Source organism: Acipenser ruthenus, chromosome 1, assembly GCF_902713425.1.
Source record: "Acipenser ruthenus chromosome 1, fAciRut3.2 maternal haplotype, whole genome shotgun sequence".
Lineage (NCBI taxonomy): Eukaryota > Metazoa > Chordata > Actinopteri > Acipenseriformes > Acipenseridae > Acipenser > Acipenser ruthenus.
The window spans coordinates 106580110-106593519 of NC_081189.1; the positions used below are offsets into that span (position 1 = coordinate 106580110).

The window sequence follows — 13410 nt, forward strand, 5'->3', positions numbered from 1 at the left end:
CTGTATTTTAATTCAGTAAACAAAAGGAAAAACCTGTGCCTAAGAAATAGAGCATTGAACAAACAAACCTCGTCTTGGACATTCTACACTTCCTGAACCCGGTTGGATCCTCCGCAGAGTTAACTAACTTTACTGACTTACACTATTATGCTATCTGCTTGTAGTACACATACACATTTGCCTTTTATTCTTGGGAGTGTAAGAGCAGGGACTAGAGTTTGGGTAATCGAATACACAAACATTTTGGACCCTGAGTATTTAAATAGGAAACTATTCGAAATTCCCATCCTTAAGTAGGTAACTGGTTGTAATACAAGTTTAACAGATATAACTAAATCAAGTGCATCAGGTGCATTAAGGACCTGTCAGATGTTTAAATAGTTTTATTTTAAGAACTAAAGTTTCATCTGGACAAAGAAATTGTCCCCACCCCCTTCTTTCCTGTCCATAGCAAATCAGGTTCTTCTCCTACTGACGGACATGCTTTGAGTCAGTAACAAGTTTTGATGCAGAAGACACTGCTGTGGTGAAATAACCCAGGAAGTGGAAGTGAAAACATATAACCTGACAATAAGGCTTGGAAATCGAGCACTTCCTTTAACCTAGTAGTACCAGGTATTATGTATTAAAATGAAAACACATGTCTGTTAAAACACGCATTTTTTTAAAAAACTGCACATCAGAGACCTTTGTAGTTTATGGAAGTGCAAAATGGCTAAGATTTATGGAATGAGTGTATTAGCTACAAATACTTTAAGCACATGGTTTGAACAAAGTCCTGAATTGGAAGTGCTGATGTTGCCCTAGCACTTTATAAGGGTCCACTGCGCTGTTGGAGGTGTGCGCTTTCAGATGAGACATCAAATGATGACTCCGTCTGTGGATGGACATTAACAGCTCCATGGCACTCAAATATGACCATGGCAGTTAACCTTGGTGTCTTGGATAAAAATCAACCATTTTAGTTAAATCTCTAGTAACTAAATTGATTATGGGGCATCCCAGTATCTTTGTGGTTCTATCCTGCCCGGTATACCAAGTACTTTATTTCATTTTCATAAATGTGAAGAATATACAACACAGATTTCTATCTATAGAATTAAATTTAAGTACAGTAGTCTCTGCATATAGGAACATCTCCTAAGAGAAAACTTCGCCTAAGAGAACACCCTTGTGGTAAAACTGACTTTTTCCATTGTAAATGCTCCGCCTAAAGGAACAGGAACTTCACTTAATCCTTTGAGCATTGAGTTCTAAATTGTCTACTGCATGTGCTTGAGTATTACGAATACAGCATACAAACAAGCTGAAAGCTAGATGTTTGTATGTATGTAATGAACACTGACGAAATACAGACAAATCATTTTTACCGTAAATAAATAAAAAACATGTTTCATTTGATCATAGGGAAAGGTTTTGACTAAAAAATAACAGGTAGACAATAAACAACGAGCTGGAAAAACCACAACACATCCTAACAAAAAAAAAGGGCTGAACTAGAGCGAGAGAGAGAGACACGAATAAATCATATCTGGGTAAACAGGTGGTGGGTGCGGAGGGAGTGAGTGTCTAATGCTTCATTTTCACCAGTTTACAGACATTGCTGACATTTTTGTGATGGTTTATTGTATGTAATTCAGTCAATATATAGCAGAGGGCGCAAGAGACCAATAAAAAGTGTTACAGAAACCAAGTGTTACAATATCTTGTTATCAGAAGTTTTGTAGGCTCAGTAATTCAAGTTTAGAGTTGCAGAACGTACTGGTACGTTCGTACTCCCTGGGGACCAGACAGCAGTACAGTTAAAAGAACACCTTTTTGGCACTGCTACAATTCGTTCACAACTGATACAGTACTGTTTTGTAACAATAACTCCTCATCCTCAGACTTTTACAGTAAAATTCAAATGGTTTATTCAATCTTTTCAAATGTGACTTGTGTAGGAACAATTGCCTTGAATTAATAACTATTTTTGATATAAGTGCATATCTGGACTAATCTCTTGGGATTAATTTTTGAGCACACAGCGACAGGAAAGCGTGTTGAACTTTTACCTGGAGCAACTTCCGAGCACACAGCATAAAGGGCCTCTACATGATCGCAAATAGATTGAAGCATCCGACCAGGATTTATGGAGAAAAAGGAAGCTGAAGACAGCAGAAGGAAGTCATAATTAGACTACGTATTCATCCCATGGCAGTGTGCTAAACCCCCACTTGGGTTTGAAGATAAAGGAACACATGGGAAGTGTGCGAAGCCCCAACTTGGGTTCGAAGATTTGTTGCAACAAAGTGAAAACTGAACTACAACTGAAGATTTACTCTGCAGACCTTTAGGTCTTCTTCAAGGAACCATGGAGTATAATTTCAGTACTTTTCCCTTGTGGAACTAGAGTAATTAATTGTAATTACAAAACACAAAGTTGACAAAGTGTTTATTTTAATTTGCGCTTTTAATGCATGTATGAAATACCTCAGTTTGAACCGTGTTAAAAGTAACTAAGCTGCTTAACTCATGTTTTCATATGAAGTGCTTGTTTGAAAGTATACTTGTATAATTCTTATTGAACAATTGTAGTCCAGCATTATCTGTGACTTATTACTAAGAAATTGTATTTAGTTTAGTTTTCATGTAAGCAATAGAGGCAGAGGAACTGTCTGTGTAGCACAGCAAGGTGATGTCACCACAGGCTGAAAAGTCTGTGCAGGCTAGACTGAGATTGACACAGAAGAGTTAATGTGCTGTGTTGGAATGAAGTGTTGAACCTAGACAATGCTAGTAAAACAATATTTCACTTGCTTTGTATTTAAATGCAATGTTGGGGAATATATACTGTATACCTCCAATTAATTAGTATTTACTCTTACTGTATTGGTGTGTATGTTGAACTGCTACCTCACAATGATTTTCTAGGTTTTTCCTTTCTGTACCATTAGTATTATAATATAATAAACTGCTACTACATTTAAAACCTACCTTGTTGTGGTTGAGGGTGTTTTGTGTGTTCATCGTAATTCCTTGATTTTATACACGTCATTAAATAAAAATTATTATGATGAGGTCTTAATTAACGGGGATAAACATTCAGATTATCTCACAGATAACTAATAGATTGTCTTTATTTAGTCGGTGATCTAATATGGTAATGTTCATATAGTATTCATTCAGGTTAATTAACACACGGAAATGTAAAATATTTAATTAGTCATTTTAATTAATTGTTTAAATTGATTAATCAAAAAAAACTAACATGTTTAGCCCCATACTTGTCATCGCGAGTGTCCTGAGGTACAATGATTGGTTTACTAAATCTTTCCAGAACCGCCATCATATCATCCTCATTTTGTATTCATGAGTGCACCTCATCATACAAAATGGCACTAAACAAACGGCGATACGTGCCGCTGTTTCTCTTGCTACAAAAAGTTGGAAATTGTTCCAGCTCCTGAAAAAAACCTGACTCAGACACAAGTTGCCGAGCATAGTTGGTGTCTTCCGTTCTGGTGAGTTGCTTCACCACCGTTAAATAATTTTGTGCATGTCTTGAATATTGCTTCTGTATAGGTACTAATTAATCTAGAGCTGCTGCTGCATCTTTTAACATATGTAGGGGTGCTGTGTTAATTTAGTTTGACAGATAGTTTATTAATGTTAATTTGTCTGTTACTTTATTATTATAGTTTATTAACACACACTTGCCTATTGCTTTTCTCACTTATTCTATTCATTTCATATGTTGATGCACGTGCGTCATGACAAGTAATAGATATTTATTTATTTACTGATTCATATTGTGTCTGGTGGTGAACTCTGCCTTAAAAGAACACTTTGGCTAAGAGAACACTTCGCTTGCTTCCCGAGGAATGGTCTCTTAGCTGGAGACTACTGTACATACTCATATTCTATGCTGGGTTTTCTAACCACTAGCCAACCTTATTTTTATCTTTACATAGCTACATTATTAATTTCTTGTTAACAAAATCTGTCTTCAGACAATTAACTTTCAATCCGTGTGCTGTCAAGAAAGCATAACAAATCATGACTTTTTAATAAACTTGAAATGACTTTATGCGTCAGACTTTGCGAGGCACCGAGGACTTCACATGATGTACTGCACCACTACATTGATCACTAGCAGCAGTCTGAAGTGACTAAGTCACTTTGATAGCGCTTTCTTAAGGAATTCTAAACCCTTGTGCGACTGCCTTTTTATAAGAGCAGTCTTTTAAGTTTTTGCATGGTTCTGTATTCACAAAGAAACATTTACTGACATCTGGGATCAAAATACACCTGTGATAAAGAAGTAAAATAAAATTACATAAATATGTAATTACCTTTTTAATCTCTTTATATAATTCCAGTTGTAATCGTGGAAGGTTGGAATCCATGAGGGCCTAAAACAAAATCAAGGCAGAATGTGTTACTGTAGGAAAAATAATGGTAAAAAAAAAAAAAAAAAACACTACAGACTGCATTTAATAGATACTGCAAGTTCTATAGAACAGTAGGACAATGAAAGAGGACCTTTCCAATTTAAATAACAAAATCTGTTACAGTACTTGAATCCTCCATTCCTCCCAAATAAAGAGAGAAACCAAGCTGGTTAAAAAAAAAAAAAATCTGAAAACATTTTAAACTCGTCACCAGAGGTGCAACACCATAATAATTGATCGTAGATCAAATTTCCATTCTTTATTATGTATTATTTAAAAAGCACAAAGTTAAAAACTGAACAAGTTTTCAATGTCAATGCCATTCAGTTGTACAGTGATAAAAGACGCAGTTATTCAAATACTGAAAATGTAATGCAGTCTTACTTTAATGATTTTGTTTAGGCATTCGTCTGCTACCATCCTGACATCCGATTCCCCGTCATCACTGCACAGCAGGAACATCTCCATGGCGATGCCAAGCAATTTCTGGAATTCCGGTGAGTTTCTGAATCCAAAACAAACGAAAAAAAGTCACCCTCAATGTCACCATGCTATAAACCTCTCTTCCATCACTGAAGAGTAAATCCTTCCCACTCTACAATTTCTTCACCTTCATAAATAACAGCTGTTAACATATCAAAGTGGTGCCAAGAAGCCATCCCTTTGCTAACAGCTTTCTAAATACTTAAATACTGTAAATACTGAAATGTTACTGTACAGCATGTTGCAGGTTGAAAAAACCTCCAGTTACAGTACCAGTCAATTCTAAACATCGTCTTGTAAAATGTAGCTCATTATGCAGTAGCTCAAGTGGACCAAATTCTAGGGAGGTCTGTCCCGTCCGTCCCCCCCAAGCATTTGCAAGCATTTGAGTATCCCAATTTCAACTATTGTTTCTATCATCAAGAAGTACAAGACTCATGGTACTGTCACAACGCTCCCTCGGTCTGGAAGAAAGAGGTTCTTTCACCAAGAACAAGTAGAAGAATTGTGAGGAAGGTTAATAACAATCTGAGATTGACTGCCAAAGATATTCAAAGTGAATTGGCTGCAAGTGTGACTGGGGTTTCCATTTCAACCTTAGGTCGAGTATTGCATGGTGAAGGTCTCAATGGTTGCAGGCCAAGGAAAAAGCCATTCTTAGGAAAACGTCACAAGGACAATCGCTTAAAGTTTGCAAAAACGTTATTTGAATGATGGATATAAGTTCTGGTCAAAGGTTTTGTGGTGATGAAACAATCAAGCTATTTGGTCACGCTGGTAGTCGTTACATTTGGAGAAAGTCTGGTGAGGTGTACAAAGAAAAGAACACCATACCTACTGTCTAGCAGGAGGTGGTAATATGCTTCTATGGGGCTGTTTTTCCTCTAATGGCACAGGAAATTTAGTTCCAATACATGGTAAAATTTAGTTCCAATACATACTGAAACCATAGATATTGGCCAATCATCTGAAACCCTCTGCTACAAAACTTGGTTTAAAGCGCAACTGGACGTTCCAACACAACGATCCAAAGCACACATCAAAATCTACTTCAGAATGGTTGAAGAATAAAATCAAGGTTCTGGAATGGCCTAGTCAAAGTCCCGATCTAAATCCGATTGAGAATCTTTGGTATGAGCTGAAGAAGGCTGTGCACAAGAGAAGTCCTTGGAATTTGAATGAACTGGACAATTTTGTGTTAAAAAATGGTCAAAAATCAGTAAAGAATCATGCCAAAAGCTCATTGACAAATATCCTAATTGTTTAAAAGAGGTTACTATTGCTAAAGGTGCCTCAACTAGCTAATTTCATTTTCCTTGTCAGGGTATGAATACTTTTGAATTAGCATTTTTTGAGTTTTGCAAAAAAATAGCTCAAATAAATATTGTAGACATCTATTCCTTGTAACTTTTTTTCCTCATCCACAAAATGTATTTTTGTGAGCCAGCTCACAGATCAACCAGCAGGAGGCGCTCGTGACGGGCTGAACCAGTTGGCACATTAGGGGATAGCTGGAAAGATCCATGGCTGGCTTGGAATCAGCCTGCCATGAGCTTGAGGAGTTAATTGTGTGATAGGCTACAGGTGCTGCTAGTACAGATTATAGCATTGGCTTGGTAACTAGGATTTGACTTGTTTGGTCAGCACCTGTGGCCTATCTATCCCACTATTAACTCCTTGCAGGAACTCCTTAAAGTGGGGAATATTTTCTGTGGAGGTGAGAAGGCTGCTTGAACCGTCTGAGCCGAGCTAAGAAACGCTATACAAACCTGAACACTTTCCTGTTGAACTGAGGTATTGGAAGGAAGTTGGATAAAAGAACCCAGCATGACATTGCTGCAAGGCAGCTAAGAACTATTTTGTGTTTTTCTGTTGTTTTTGTACAAGACCTGCTTCCAGTTTGTATTGTTCATCCCATTTATTTTGTTTTGTTCTTTCGTTGCAACAGAGCCGCTATTAAAAAGACTTTCTTTTAAAAACTTTGTTGTTCGTGTCCTCTGTGTGCTACCAACCCATATATGTATATATATACTGTATATATATATCCTTCCCGTCTGTACAAGGCATATTTACAAATGTTAATACAGTATATGTTAAAAAAAACAACACTCACCTCAGAGACTGTGCAACAATATTTTCACATATAGTGAGACAATGAGTCACTCTGTCTTTTTTGGTTGTAGAAGGATCCTTCTTCCTAATAGAAGAGAACAGAACACAAACAAAATACATGGAATCAAACACATTTTTAGGAACATTAAAACAACCTAATGTTACAGTTGAGTAATTTCGTCCTTATGATAATAGCACACAACGATTAAAATCACAAACATACTGTGCACACACACTGTAACAATATCGTAACCTTGTCTGCATCCTTTATCATCTGATACTGTACCAAGAAAAAACAACTAATGAAGTTTTCTGACAGCTCAACAAATTGAGCAGCTTTGCAGAAGAAACCTCTGATGATTCTGAACAACTGAAGCCAGTGTTTATGTGATTTCATAACTGGCTGCAGTACTTATAGGACTCCAGGTATTGTAGTGTAGTACTCTAGTCATTCCCTGCCTTGGCAATAAATTCAAAATTAAAGCTAAAAAATACATCAGTGTGACCTGTATACACGTGTAAAACTGAAAGTCCACAGCAAAAAAATTATACTGTACACCACAACAGTTAGCCTACTGTGATTAGTGACAAATAAACTCTACTGTATGATATCATGAATCAGGGTGCATACATAAAGCACTTCCTACCCAAGGTTGTTCTCTGCCCCCCTGTACAGGAAATGACTAACTACACTGACATGCTGTGTTATTCAGCTCTACAGTATTACAAGATTTTGGAAATGCTCCAATCATTTAGCAAACTAAGCATATTAAAAACAGAGACCAAATGAAAACTGAATTGATGCACCACTGTCTGTACAGTTTAAAGTTATCTTCAGAAAATCATAAGTAAACAAGGGGCCATGAGGAGACCATTAAGCAGTTTTTATTTTAGATGAAGTGTCAGCATTAAACTGCCACTTTGACAGCACTACAGTATCCAATATGTAATGTACAAACAATACTGCTCTAGGAAATTAGAAATACATTAAAAACAAGAGCACAGTAACAGACTGCAAGAATACAGTTATGCAGGTTCCCCAAGATGCAGACATTAAAACAAACATGTGTCTCTATACACAGCTTTTGTTGTTTAAAGTTATTGATTAAAGTTATGGATAATGCTGTATATTGTAGGCTTTCTTTAAAAAGGTAACTGCAATTATTGCATTGATGGATTACTGTAGATCAGTTACTGCCTCCTTAAAGCATACATTATAACACAGTGCACCAGGAGGCAGAAAAAGATGAGATTGAAAATATGCTGAACCAGAATCGCTTCTGTTCTGCTAAGCATATTGAAAATTGCTGAAAAGATCCTTGTGGGGCTAGATTGATTTCACATTACCAGGGCAGAGCTTGCGTCAGTGTGAGTCAATGGTATCTTTGGCTGCTATCCATCCCATTTAATCAAGCTGTAGTATGAGGAAACATGATGAATAGCAAAAAAGTCAAATGCTTTTCAGTTGTCTCTTATTTTCCTTCAGATAAGATCTGGCAGAAAAGCGAGTCAAGAATGATGAACATAAATAAATAAAACAAAACAAGGTGCCTTATGGGTCATTCCACGCCAACTCAACCAGAAAAGGGGCATTTTGTTGCCCGACCGTCTCAGATTTTGCTAGAAAAATTCACCTGGGTGGGTTTTGGGCCCGCCGAGTTCAGAAATGCTAATCATTTCTTTTTTCTTTTTTTATAATTTCCCCTTCGAGCTAAAATCACCCTGGGCACAACTTAGACGCTACCATCATGTGAGTCGTAATGAATAGGGCTTTTGGGGGAAAAAATATCAGGGGCACCTAACTCACTTTTAGCAAGCTGCCAGACGAGGGGTAAGTGACAAGTTTTATTCAAACTTCAGCAATAGCCTTTACCCTGTAGGGTCCTAAAATGTTAGTACTGCTGTAAGAACCTTAGGGACCACTCTTCCAAATTGTGTTAAACACCTTTGGTTTCAAGTCCCCCCACTGGTCATTAACACCCTTTGAAATTTGAATTTCTTCCAAGTTTAGGCTGAAATAACTCACGTGGGGGGGGGGGCTCCAAAAACTAACTCAAAAATATTTTTGGATAGATGTTGATGAGACCTACAAGAATCAAGTAAAACCCCAGTTTACCCCACAGTTTGCATACGCATGCCTTCCGCCATCAGTTTTAAACACTGTTCCGTGCAGCGCTCCAGTGTCCTGGCGCCATGCACATTGGCAACTGGCACATCCTTGGCCTATTGTGGCAAAGGTAGAGGTTCCCTGCCACTGAAGACTTAAACTCCAAAGACATTCAGGTGTGCCTGCCAAGTAGGCTTAATTGACTGATTGACAAGCATGAGAAGGCAGCAAATGGCTCTCTCGTGACTGGTTGGCCAATCACTCAATTATCCCCCTAGGTAGGCACCACACCCTATAAAAAAGCTTTCTTTTGATGGAGAGAAACCACAAGGAAAGTCCGTCTGCTAGTTATGTGAGATAGTCCCAGCTATGTGAGGAAGAGGAATTGCCTAATAATTCTCGGTAATATATATTCTACATTCTAACTTTGCTTTAATAATTTACATTTTCATAATCTCAAGTGTTTGAGCTGTGTAATAAGAAATGTAGGTTTTTATTAGATTGTTTATTTATTGACTGAGTGCCCTATTTTTGTTTCAAAATTATTCGAAAAGTGTCAAGAGGACGGACACTTGGTAATGAATCACGTAACAGTGACAGAATTTTTAAGATCAGGGCAAGTTAAATGAAACTAGGTTTTTAGACTTTAATAATAATAATTATAATTTGTGTGGTATTTGTGAAAAATAAATTCAAAATGTGATATTTGTGTCTGTTACTATTTCTATTCTGGTGAATGAAATGTAATTAAACTAAATAAATGAACTGAGAACTACATAAACACAGCTACATGTGTTACTTATTTAGTCTGAAACGGGCTTGTTTGATACCGAAAGTCATCAATATTAATATACATTGCTCTTGAGCCACTCCACTAAGGTATTTTTGCTAGAGAGGCGGTAATATGATGTGCGCTCCGAACCGGCCTCATTCACTCTGAGTCAGAAGGTGCCGCCTTCTTTTTCTGTATCACGCCTAGTGCAATGGTGGATCAGATTATGAGGGCAGGTCCTCTTAACCAACCCCTAAACAAAACATTTGAGTATTTTTCTTTTCCAAATACGATATTAAACTCAAACAGTACAGTGTAATACGAGAATCCAAAAAAAAAAAAAAAAAAAATTTATTTTCAAATGTTTGAATTACAGCATGATTGATCATTATATGTTTTGATATAAACCCGTTTACCCCTAAATCTAATGTCTACAACTTCCTTGAGAACGTCCCATTCAATCAACTGATTCCCAATCAGATCGGGTGGTTATTAATTTGTTGCAAGACTGGCTGGAAAGAATTTATATTTTGAAATTAAACAACAGTTGTTCCAATAATTAAAGGCTGCGAGTCCGTCCTGTTACGTGAACAATCAAATGGCATCAACGCTTTCACTTTCTTTTATTTATTTTTTAATCTCTATAAAATCAATGTTGTATTAACTGGAAATCACATATGTATGTGCCTGCAAGTAGTCAAGTAAGTTTCAAGTGTAGGACTGTCACAAAGACGGCCGGAGTGGGTGGCGTCAGACCAGAAGCAGGAAATAAACAGACAGAGATGTGTGGTTTGGTGCAGCTGAGCGAATGCTTTCGCTCAGCATTTAATAAATAGAACAGAAAATAAAAGGTTTGAAACAAAAACACAGGACACGGCACTTGCGCCAAAATAAATAGACAAACAAAACGTACTAACCAGACAAACAAACACGGTGAGTGAAAACACGTATTATTTACGTATATTTCCTTTTCTCCTTCTCTCTCTCCTGTTCTCCACTCACCGAACACCCAACCCTGAGTGAAAGAAACGTGCATCTATATATACTGTTGTGCTGGGATTCAATTACTAATTAATTATTCACTTGAATCCCAGCACGTGAATTAATTCTGTGCAACCCCGTGCTCACATATTACATTTAACCAGCACGTGAAGTGATTTGTGCTCTCCTCGTGCCTAAATATAAATCTACATTTTAAATCACACGTGAAACACAGACCCGTTTATATCCCGTGTACCAATGACTATACACCGACATTAACACACGCAACATACAACACATAATACACAAAATACACACAGGGGCGGGCACTTCGTCACATATACCCCCCCCCCTGTGCAAAGCACACATGGCCTCAATGGCCACCTCCCCCCTTAAAAATCCAGCAGTCCAGAACAAAGTCTCGGGCTGGGAAGGGAGGCTTCAGTGGGCCCATGGCTGGCCATGCTGTCAGCACCCCTGCCGGTAGTGGCACGGCTGACCGCCTGCTGGTCCACGCCTGCAGCGAAATTGCTGCGGGGGATGCTGGTCTCCTGACCTCTCCCCCTTTCTTCGTAGCCGGTAGCTCCCCTTGGTGGGGCTCCGACCACAGTACTTCCGGCAGCGAAGAAGCTGCAGTGGGAGCAGGTCTCCGGACCTCCCCCACGATCTCCGGCAGCGAAACTGCTGCAGTGGGAGCAGGTCTCCTGACCTCCCCCACGATCTCCGGCAGCGAAACTGTTGCAGTGGGAGCAGGTCTCCTGACCTCCCCCACGATCTCCGGCAGCGAAACTGCTGCAGTGGGAGCAGGTCTCCTGACCTCCCCCACCTTCTTCGTGGCCGGCAGCTCCCCTTGGTGGGGTTCCGGCCATAGTACTTCCTGCTGCGATGCGGAGCGGCTGGCAGCCCCAGGCGATGCGGAGCGGCTGGCAGCCCCAGGCGATGCGGAGCGGCTGGCAGCCCCAGGCGATGCGGAGCGGCTGGCAGCCCCGGGCGATGCGGAGCGGCTGGCAGCCCCGGGCGAAGCAAGGCAGGCATCCTTGGGCGAAGCGAGGCAGGCATCCTTGGGCGAAGCGAGGCAGGCATCCTTGGGCGAAGCGAGGCAGGCATCCTTGGGCGAAGCGAGGCAGGCATCCTCGGGCGAAGCGAGGCAGGGAGTCAGGACAAGCTGGGGTGCGGGTGTTGGCCCTCTTCTCGACCTCTGCGGCCGGGCGGTTCTTCCCCGTGCTTCCCTCAGCAGCCTATGCAAGGGCTGCTGAGGACCGCCAGCATCTAATCCTGATCCTTCTGGTGAAGGGAGAGGCAGCTCCTGCTCCTCTCCCCCTGATGGTGATGGAGGCAGAGGCAGCTCCCGCTCCTCTCCTCGTGATGGTGGGGAAAGTGATACCAGCAGACATTCATCCTCTGCTGGTGGGGGAAGTGATACCAGCAGGCATTCACCCTCTGCTGGTGGACATGGCGGAGGCAGAGGCAGCTCCTGCTGCTCTGCTCCTGCCGGTGGAGGTGGCGGAGGCAGAGGCAGCTCCTGCTACTCTGCTCCTGCCGGTGAAAGTGGCGGAGGCAGAGGCAGCTCCTGCTGCTCTGCTCCTGCCGGTGAAGGTGGGAGCAGCGTGTAGTCTCCTGGCGACGAAGGTGGGAGCAGCGTGTAGTCTCCTGGCAATGGAGGTAGGAGCAGCGTGTAGTCTCCTGGCGACGGAGGTGGGAGCAGCGTGTAGTCTCCCCCTTTTTCAGGGGACTGGTGCTGCTCTGCCTCTCTTGCAGGGGACTGGTGCGGCTCTGCCTCTCTTGCAGGGGACTGGTGCGGCTCTGCCCCTATTGCAGGGGACTGGTGCGGCTCTGCCTCGGAAGGGAAAACCAGCAGGCATTCTTCCTCTGCTGGTTGTGCTGGGGAAACCAGCAGGCATTCTTCCTCTGCTGGTTGTGCTGGGGAAACCAGCAGGCATTCTTCCTCTGCTGGTTGTGATGGGGAAACCAGCAGGCATTCTTGCTCTGCTGGTGAAGGTGGGAACAGCTGACTCTCAGGCTTCGGATTCCCGCGGTCCCCCCGTCTGGGTGCTGGACGCTCGCGGTCCCCCCGTCTGGGCGCTGGACGCTCGCGGTCCCCCCGTCTGGGCGCTAGTTCCTCCTCTTCATACTGGGTGGGGCATATGGCTAACGTGTGCCCATAAGCCCCACAGCCAGGGCATAACTCTGCCGCGAGGTTCTTTAAAAAAACCTCCCAGCCATCATCCCCGACCTCCTCCCTTTTGGGCTGTGGACGCCCTGACTCCTCCCTTTTGGGCTGTGGACGTTCGGGCTCCTCCCGCTTGGGCTGTGGACGCTCAGGCTCCTCCCGCTTGGGCTGTGGACGCTCAGGCTCCTCCCGCTTGGGCTGTGGACGCTCAGGCTCCTCCCGCTTGGGCTGTGGACGCTCAGGCTCCTCCCGCTTGGGCTGTGGACGCTCAGGCTCCTCCCGCTTGGGCTGTGGACGCTCAGGCTCCTCCCGCTTGGGCTGTGGACGCTCAGGCTCCTCCCGCTCAGGTACT

General features: G+C 41.7%; 1 protein-coding gene across 4 annotated transcripts in view; it reads right to left on the reverse strand.

Moving 5' to 3' along the window:
* The window catches only part of LOC117420682 (huntingtin-like), an 86714-nt gene that overhangs the window by 64375 nt on the left and 8929 nt on the right, over window positions 1-13410 (reverse strand). For all 4 annotated transcript variants that reach the window (XM_059033505.1, XM_059033504.1, XM_059033501.1 and 1 more), the window contains exons 2-4: window positions 7030-7113; window positions 4818-4938; window positions 4335-4394 (exon numbers count right to left, since the gene is read on the reverse strand). In XM_059033505.1, coding sequence (XP_058889488.1) covers window positions 4335-4394; window positions 4818-4938; window positions 7030-7113 — 265 coding nt within the window. The remainder of the gene's footprint in view (window positions 1-4334; window positions 4395-4817; window positions 4939-7029; window positions 7114-13410) is intronic.